Source organism: Hippocampus comes, unplaced genomic scaffold, assembly GCF_001891065.2.
Source record: "Hippocampus comes isolate QL1 unplaced genomic scaffold, H_comes_QL1_v1.1 scaffold157, whole genome shotgun sequence".
Taxonomy (NCBI): domain Eukaryota; kingdom Metazoa; phylum Chordata; class Actinopteri; order Syngnathiformes; family Syngnathidae; genus Hippocampus; species Hippocampus comes.
This window is the reverse complement of record NW_017805149.1, coordinates 597,701-607,340: the sequence shown is the minus strand read 5'-3', so window position 1 is coordinate 607,340 and position 9,640 is coordinate 597,701. Positions and strand designations below refer to the sequence as shown.

Below are 9,640 nucleotides of genomic sequence, written 5' to 3'. Positions count from 1 at the left end.
CACACGTTGACTACTAAGCGAACTAAATTTCCCGTGGCACTGATTGGACAAGCAATTTAATGTGATCATCTGCAGCCAGTGATGGCCAAGCGGGCGTGTCCTAACTAATTAACATGTTGAGTCGCGTGTCTCACCCTGCATGGCAGAGGCTCCGTCGAACCTCGGGTTCACCGAACCCCTGGGGTTCGATCGAACCCAGGTTAAGAAACACTGGTTTGGACTAATATTCACCCTCCAAATCATTCAGAATGGCTTGACAATAAAAAAAAAAGACTGAAAATCATCCCGTTGCTCTTTTCCTTTAACTCTCAGGTCTTGTATCTTGCGCCTGCCCTGTAAATGCATGTCTACATTTGAACTAAAACGGATAAATTGGGTGCCTAGAAGAGCTACGCATGTCCATGTACTGTATTCATCACCGACTGTTTTTCTTCCGTTCCATTGCCTTCACCTCTCCTTGACGTTGAGACTGGAAGTGCTCGTGACACAATGAAAATGTGTTTATCGCAGATTGACGGGTTCATTTGAAAGTGCAGAGAGTCTTTTTTCGCAGTCCACGTTTGATGTTTTGTGCTTTTGACAGGCCATCGGCAGGAGCGCAATTTGGGAGGAGCAGTTCATCTGTGGCCCCCGCCCGTGTAAAACACCGCATCGGATCCATATCGAAAGTGAACATGTGCGTGAAAGCTGCAGCTTTCCCCATGGAAACATCTGCACATCAGGACCAGCCTCGTGATTGGCCATCATCCAAGTATGACTGGCTAATGCAGAGCAGCTCGTTGTTAGTGCATGATCTATGCACAACACAGACCCCTGGTCCTCGTGTCTTGTTTCTCTCCGACTCTGAAGACGAAACCCTGATTTTAGTGATACCTCGAATGGAACGCAATTACAAATAACAGAAGCTTTCCTGCCACCTGTTGTCTCCACGTAACTTACCCACTTATGGGCTGCTGTGGGAACCCATCCTCTCATTTGCTCCCTTGCTTGCCGAACGACTACCTTTCCGGGGTTTGTCCTCACTGCATATCACATCATATACTCTGGTTTAATCTTTTCACATGAAAACGATGAATGAACACATTTTTGATACGCATTTTAGACAACTGTACCGGAGCACCTAAAGGTAGTGAAAAGTACAAGAAAGGAAAAGACTTGCATGTGTAACAGCCTCCGCTCTTCTGGGGAGACTGTAGGAAATGTTTGTCTTTGGGTTATGGCCTCATTCCAAAATAAACACGCAGTACCACGTAACGATAACATGAAGGAAATGTGTCGCCTTTGCGCAATTGTTTCTTGATTCACCTTTTACAGCCTCAAGTCTTCATGAATATGATGTGTGTACTTTTGACAAGGATTCCGGTCATTTTCATGTCAAGTCTTTAGCCATTATAATGCTTTCCGCTAGGGCCGGGCAATATGGCCTTAAAATAAAAAGTCAAGATTTTTCAAAAACTCCAGTCGATTTCTGATTTTAGTCATTTTATCATTCGCTCCCATTTCTCTTCAATGAAAAGCAAATAACTCTACTCAAGTTTTGCTCTTTTTTCTGGGATTATAAATACACTTCCACAGGACATATGTAAATACAATACCGTTCAACTTTTTTTCTTTACTTATAATGTTCAAATCAGTTTTTACTCTTGGGGGGGGGGAACAAAAACGTCCTTTTTATCGAAACATATTTGTAAGCTAATTTAACATGAATGAAGTAATCTGCCAAACTGCATGGGTTGGGTCAGCTGGTGCAAAAATTTAACCCCTTACCTGCTCCAACTCGCTCGGATTCTTTTCTCATGTAACGTCTTTAACAGCTGAGGCAAGGTAACCTTTACAAAATATTTGAAACTTGGTGGCACATACCTCACGGTCAAAAGCTTTCAACATGTTAATCAATCACTGCTTTTGCAACGTTTGACGGCCGCTATGTCTTTGGTAATGTTCAGCTTGATGTCTCCATGATTGCCTTCCACCAGGCTCGTTTTTATTTAAACTGAAAATGGTCAACTGATTCAGCTGTCACGTTACTTCGCAGGAATTATGCTCACTAGCTGCTTTTCTCTCCTGAGGGGTCGGAAAAGTTGTTCGACACAGCGATCCATTCGCTACATTGGCAAGACTGATTCCTATTGCAAGCTCCTGTTTGCAGCCATGCGCTAGTGGAAGCAATGCACTTAGTGTACGACGGAAGCCGGTTTAAAAAAAAAATCCTGACAAATTTGAAGGAATTAATAATTGATTCATCACCCAGCCCGCCATTCAACCATTCACATTACCATATTTGTACATGGTCACGTCATACTGAGTGGCCAGGCCATTTCCAACGTCACAATAAGTTCCATTTATGTTTTCTTGGTTCGTGGTTTCAATTCTGGCGTTCGAGGCGCAATTTAAATTGTAATCATACTACTTTTTGGTGTTTTCCACTCTGAAAGTTTCACTGTAGTTGCTTCTCAACGATTACATTGATGTGATCTTTTGAATGTCACGTCCGGTAGTGATTTAATGAAGTCATGAATAAGACCTACTCGGGTGGCGGGGTTGAAGCTGCGGTGGACAGGTTGACTGCAGGCGTGTTCCCCTTCCCTCGAAATTGATCCGCTATGGAACCAAAGCCATCGCTAGCGAGGTCCTGATGGTGAGAAAAACACAGTCATGTTGAGCACCATTGGAGTCTACTGGCTTAAAGTAACAATAAATGGAAAGCCGAAAGTTTGTGAAAAGTGGTCACATCGAATGACAAGTGCACATACACACTGTGTTAAGCTCTCCTGGAAGACAATGATGGACTGCAGATTTAGGAGGCCGTTGACTTTTTCCTCCACCAGCTTCAAGCAGGCCGTCATGTGCTCATCCAGGGCTCTGTCACAAGAGCTCAACGTGCTAGACATGTCCATACTTTGATAACTGATGTCAAGTAACGTTTGCACGCCTGGAAAACATCAACATGGGTATAATTAACTGATGGATCATGTGCTTGGAAAATGTACAAAGAAACAGGTAGCAAAGGAAAGCCTTGTTGTATAGATTTCTCCAGTTATCTGTCCATCCATTTTCTATGCTACTTATGCCCACGAGGGTAACATATGAGGTGGACTTTTAATTGTTTATTTGGTGCCTTGAGATAGAATTGCCTTGATTTTCCTAGTTTTTCACAATACAAGAAATCACTTGGCCGTTTTTTGTCATGGGATGCAAGGGGGGAAAAAAAAAAAAGCAAATGCACTTCAGACCCCCACCACTAGATGGCGGCGGCAAACTTTTGTGACACCTGACCATCAATTCACATTGGTTTCCTTTCGCTGGAAGGAGAATACCTGTTGGTGGTGGTAATGCAGCATTAAGCTTGTCAGGCGTACGCGGGAAGAGTTGTTACGATTGTATTATTGTTGATGCTTGGTTGTAGTTTTGTTAATTTTATGTTAAACGTTCTGTAAAGCGCTTTGTTACAGCTGCAGCGGTTGTAAAAACGCCATATACATCAAGATGTATTGTTATTATTTTTGTTATTATACAGCGTACAACACACCACTGGATTTTCAGTTGCTCTGCTGTACCTTTTTTAAGGCTGTTGACAATATTTTCCAGGAAGTCAATTCGCTTTTCGTAGCCGCTTAGCTGCTCCTCAGTAGTCTCTTGCTTAGTGGTAATGGCCGCCTGGAGAGCTTGGCGATCCTGAGCCTGCTGTTTCTGCTCAGCAACAAAGAGCTCACTCTCCTTGTAAAGCTTTGGGTGGGGACAAAGCAAGCGGCACATTCAGTCCAATGACAACCGAACTGGACTTTTCCAATGACCTAGTTTGGAAAATGAGCGGCACGAAACCTGAGCGATCTGCTGTTTCATGTCCTCCACTTCCCAGTGCTGATAGTTGACAAAGCTCAGTAACGAATAGTTCTCCTCCTCCACTGATGAAAAAGAAAAACGCAAATTACTTTCAAGGAAAATCACTCCGGTGATTCTTGACCATTGCTGAATTTTGACCCTACTTCCTAAGAAGTTTTCCACCAGTGTGTCAAGGTCATTCTCTCCCGTCTCAATCAGGATTTTCCTGATGGTATCTTCCAGATGTGCCAACTTCTGTAGCTGATCCAGAAGATCCGCTGTGGACAACATTAAGAGTATTCAGCCTCAGAATTTTTTTGGTAAATGCTAATGAGGGACAATTTTTTTTTTAGCTAGAAATAATGAAGCAAATCCAAATCTGCTTTTCCAAATCCAAATCTGGTCGCCAAGGGCTCCTGTCCCGCATGTTTTAGATGTCTCCCTCCTCCAACACACCTGATTCAATGATCAGGAATGTTATCGGGCTTGCTTATGAGATGATCATTTGAATCAGGTGTGTTGCAGGACGGAGAGATGTGAAACAGGCAGGATAGCGTCCCTCGAGGACTGGAGCTGGACATGTCTGCGTTAGACAAACATGTGCCTGTTTATTCTAAGCTATCGATCCATCCATCCTTCTCATCGAGTAAAGGTTCACCTTTCTCGCGGTCGGAGCCTTCGTCGCCGGCATTCTTGACGTTGACCATCGCCTCAAGGTTGCAGTGCGTGGCGATTTCATGCTCCAGGTTGGTTGTCGTTTGAGTGTACTGAGCTTCGAACTGAGCCTTTTGCTCCTTCAGCTTCTTCTGCTTGATCTGGATTGCAACGCTAAATGTCGAACACAGTACAGTGAGTGAACAGTTCAACACTTGCATTTCGAAGGATAAAAATGAAGGTGTAGTGACTTCTGTGTACATAATTCACCACCAACTGCAAATGTGTGAATGCAATGTTCATATGCTTGTCAGAGAGTTCACGATTATTTGGTAACGGGGTAGAAATAATTGCAGTCCCTTTAAGGACCGCCATTTTAGTCTGCTTGTTTCTATGGAAACTTACTTTCGGCGGGCTTCGTTTGGCACGAGTGGTTTTTTTGTGGTGCAAATAAAAAAAAAACACGACACACTCTCTCTCGGAGTGCGCACGTGAGAAATTGTCGCTTTCTTCGAGTTCTACAATTTCCACAACCCTATATTTTGGACAACACCCCTGCGTTACTCTCAAACATTCAGAGACATGTTTACATGTTATCCAGGGTTTGATTATTCTCATTTTCCACCGCAGTGTCCCGAATTGACTCTGGAATCCTTGCAACATTTGTTATTTGGCTGCACCCCGTCTATGTTCTTGCCGCGCTCAGTAGGCCTGGGGGATTTTGCTGAAATTTATATCGCTGTTGTATTATTTACTCACTACACGCTTATTAAGTTCGCCGTTACTTCACTGTTCATACATCACTACTCTGCTGTAACACGGTACCAGCCAGACTCCTCCTGAAAATTTACTGTGCCCTCCGAAGGCTTATTCTGGCGTTTCGCGGGGGGGGGGAACAAAAACGTCCTTTTTATCGAAACATATTTGTAAGCTAATTTAACATGAATGAAGTAATCTGCCAAACTGCATGGGTTGGGTCAGCTGGTGCAAAAATTTAACCCCTTACCTGCTCCAACTCGCTCGGATTCTTTTCTCATGTAACGTCTTTAACAGCTGAGGCAAGGTAACCTTTACAAAATATTTGAAACTTGGTGGCACATACCTCACGGTCAAAAGCTTTCAACATGTTAATCAATCACTGCTTTTGCAACGTTTGACGGCCGCTATGTCTTTGGTAATGTTCAGCTTGATGTCTCCATGATTGCCTTCCACCAGGCTCGTTTTTATTTAAACTGAAAATGGTCAACTGATTCAGCTGTCACGTTACTTCGCAGGAATTATGCTCACTAGCTGCTTTTCTCTCCTGAGGGGTCGGAAAAGTTGTTCGACACAGCGATCCATTCGCTACATTGGCAAGACTGATTCCTATTGCAAGCTCCTGTTTGCAGCCATGCGCTAGTGGAAGCAATGCACTTAGTGTACGACGGAAGCCGGTTTAAAAAAAAAATCCTGACAAATTTGAAGGAATTAATAATTGATTCATCACCCAGCCCGCCATTCAACCATTCACATTACCATATTTGTACATGGTCACGTCATACTGAGTGGCCAGGCCATTTCCAACGTCACAATAAGTTCCATTTATGTTTTCTTGGTTCGTGGTTTCAATTCTGGCGTTCGAGGCGCAATTTAAATTGTAATCATACTACTTTTTGGTGTTTTCCACTCTGAAAGTTTCACTGTAGTTGCTTCTCAACGATTACATTGATGTGATCTTTTGAATGTCACGTCCGGTAGTGATTTAATGAAGTCATGAATAAGACCTACTCGGGTGGCGGGGTTGAAGCTGCGGTGGACAGGTTGACTGCAGGCGTGTTCCCCTTCCCTCGAAATTGATCCGCTATGGAACCAAAGCCATCGCTAGCGAGGTCCTGATGGTGAGAAAAACACAGTCATGTTGAGCACCATTGGAGTCTACTGGCTTAAAGTAACAATAAATGGAAAGCCGAAAGTTTGTGAAAAGTGGTCACATCGAATGACAAGTGCACATACACACTGTGTTAAGCTCTCCTGGAAGACAATGATGGACTGCAGATTTAGGAGGCCGTTGACTTTTTCCTCCACCAGCTTCAAGCAGGCCGTCATGTGCTCATCCAGGGCTCTGTCACAAGAGCTCAACGTGCTAGACATGTCCATACTTTGATAACTGATGTCAAGTAACGTTTGCACGCCTGGAAAACATCAACATGGGTATAATTAACTGATGGATCATGTGCTTGGAAAATGTACAAAGAAACAGGTAGCAAAGGAAAGCCTTGTTGTATAGATTTCTCCAGTTATCTGTCCATCCATTTTCTATGCTACTTATGCCCACGAGGGTAACATATGAGGTGGACTTTTAATTGTTTATTTGGTGCCTTGAGATAGAATTGCCTTGATTTTCCTAGTTTTTCACAATACAAGAAATCACTTGGCCGTTTTTTGTCATGGGATGCAAGGGGGGAAAAAAAAAAAAGCAAATGCACTTCAGACCCCCACCACTAGATGGCGGCGGCAAACTTTTGTGACACCTGACCATCAATTCACATTGGTTTCCTTTCGCTGGAAGGAGAATACCTGTTGGTGGTGGTAATGCAGCATTAAGCTTGTCAGGCGTACGCGGGAAGAGTTGTTACGATTGTATTATTGTTGATGCTTGGTTGTAGTTTTGTTAATTTTATGTTAAACGTTCTGTAAAGCGCTTTGTTACAGCTGCAGCGGTTGTAAAAACGCCATATACATCAAGATGTATTGTTATTATTTTTGTTATTATACAGCGTACAACACACCACTGGATTTTCAGTTGCTCTGCTGTACCTTTTTTAAGGCTGTTGACAATATTTTCCAGGAAGTCAATTCGCTTTTCGTAGCCGCTTAGCTGCTCCTCAGTAGTCTCTTGCTTAGTGGTAATGGCCGCCTGGAGAGCTTGGCGATCCTGAGCCTGCTGTTTCTGCTCAGCAACAAAGAGCTCACTCTCCTTGTAAAGCTTTGGGTGGGGACAAAGCAAGCGGCACATTCAGTCCAATGACAACCGAACTGGACTTTTCCAATGACCTAGTTTGGAAAATGAGCGGCACGAAACCTGAGCGATCTGCTGTTTCATGTCCTCCACTTCCCAGTGCTGATAGTTGACAAAGCTCAGTAACGAATAGTTCTCCTCCTCCACTGATGAAAAAGAAAAACGCAAATTACTTTCAAGGAAAATCACTCCGGTGATTCTTGACCATTGCTGAATTTTGACCCTACTTCCTAAGAAGTTTTCCACCAGTGTGTCAAGGTCATTCTCTCCCGTCTCAATCAGGATTTTCCTGATGGTATCTTCCAGATGTGCCAACTTCTGTAGCTGATCCAGAAGATCCGCTGTGGACAATATTAAGAGTATTCAGCCTCGGAATTTTTTTGGTAAATGCTAATGAGGGACAATTTTTTTTTTAGCTAGAAATAATGAAGCAAATCCAAATCTGCTTTTCCAAATCCAAATCTGGTCGCCAAGGGCTCCTGTCCCGCATGTTTTAGATGTCTCCCTCCTCCAACACACCTGATTCAATGATCAGGAATGTTATCGGGCTTGCTTATGAGATGATCATTTGAATCAGGTGTGTTGCAGGACGGAGAGATGTGAAACAGGCAGGATAGCGTCCCTCGAGGACTGGAGCTGGACATGTCTGCGTTAGACAAACATGTGCCTGTTTATTCTAAGCTATCGATCCATCCATCCTTCTCATCGAGTAAAGGTTCACCTTTCTCGCGGTCGGAGCCTTCGTCGCCGGCATTCTTGACGTTGACCATCGCCTCAAGGTTGCAGTGCGTGGCGATTTCATGCTCCAGGTTGGTTGTCGTTTGAGTGTACTGAGCTTCGAACTGAGCCTTTTGCTCCTTCAGCTTCTTCTGCTTGATCTGGATTGCAACGCTAAATGTCGAACACAGTACAGTGAGTGAACAGTTCAACACTTGCATTTCGAAGGATAAAAATGAAGGTGTAGTGACTTCTGTGTACATAATTCACCACCAACTGCAAATGTGTGAATGCAATGTTCATATGCTTGTCAGAGAGTTCACGATTATTTGGTAACGGGGTAGAAATAATTGCAGTCCCTTTAAGGACCGCCATTTTAGTCTGCTTGTTTCTATGGAAACTTACTTTCGGCGGGCTTCGTTTGGCACGAGTGGTTTTTTTGTGGTGCAAATAAAAAAAAAACACGACACACTCTCTCTCGGAGTGCGCACGTGAGAAATTGTCGCTTTCTTCGAGTTCTACAATTTCCACAACCCTATATTTTGGACAACACCCCTGCGTTACTCTCAAACATTCAGAGACATGTTTACATGTTATCCAGGGTTTGATTATTCTCATTTTCCACCGCAGTGTCCCGAATTGACTCTGGAATCCTTGCAACATTTGTTATTTGGCTGCACCCCGTCTATGTTCTTGCCGCGCTCAGTAGGCCTGGGGGATTTTGCTGAAATTTATATCGCTGTTGTATTATTTACTCACTACACGCTTATTAAGTTCGCCGTTACTTCACTGTTCATACATCACTACTCTGCTGTAACACGGTACCAGCCAGACTCCTCCTGAAAATTTACTGTGCCCTCCGAAGGCTTATTCTGGCGTTTCGCTACTTTTTCGTGTTAGCTTAGCGGCTAGGATATCTATCTTCTCCATCTTTGCTTGTTCTCTCTTCTCGCAAGGTTTGTTAAGTCTTCTCTTGAGTGAGAACGATACTTGTCAGGTGTTGCTTATTCAAATTTCGAGTAAGTACATAAAGTTCATACAAGTCGTACTTCATTCTGTAATATGATCGTTTACCAGAGACTCATTATATGGCATCCTGACATCCTCTTACGTTCTTTTAACCGCTTTACATCGTATGGCTTTGTCACCACCACCCCCGCAAAGAAAAGCCAAAGCAAAAGCCCGTCTTCCTGACGATTTTGACGTCTGTAAAGTTGTTTTGCTCCTTTGAGGGGGTGTGCGGGGTGGATACAAGCACCACTGGAGGTAATATGAAGCTAATGTGTGACGAATTGAGGCAAAGGGCACGGAGGCAAGCGGCGTGGCGGCGATGAGAGGCGAGGAGATGAGGGCACGGAAAAATGCCGAGCTGAAGGGTTTGGAAGAGCAAAATCAGCACTTATGCAAACACTTCAGCCCCCTCCCCCCCCCCCAAAAAAACCCACAAAA

The 9,640-nt window shown here is 43.7% G+C and overlaps 1 protein-coding gene across 2 annotated transcripts in view; it reads right to left on the bottom strand.

Moving 5' to 3' along the window:
• Positions 1–751: 751 nt before the first annotated feature.
• LOC109514726 (coiled-coil domain-containing protein 114-like) overlaps positions 752–9,640 on the bottom strand; it is a 13,527-nt gene continuing 4,638 nt past the window's right edge. For both annotated transcript variants that reach the window (XM_019868064.1, XM_019868063.1), the window contains exons 9-15: positions 7,702–7,815; positions 7,538–7,620; positions 7,273–7,441; positions 6,469–6,647; positions 6,244–6,347; positions 940–1,022; positions 752–843 (exon numbers count right to left, since the gene is read on the bottom strand). In XM_019868064.1, the coding sequence (XP_019723623.1) occupies positions 944–1,022; positions 6,244–6,347; positions 6,469–6,647; positions 7,273–7,441; positions 7,538–7,620; positions 7,702–7,815 (728 nt within the window). In that variant the 3' untranslated portion in view covers positions 752–843; positions 940–943. The remainder of the gene's footprint in view (positions 844–939; positions 1,023–6,243; positions 6,348–6,468; positions 6,648–7,272; positions 7,442–7,537; positions 7,621–7,701; positions 7,816–9,640) is intronic.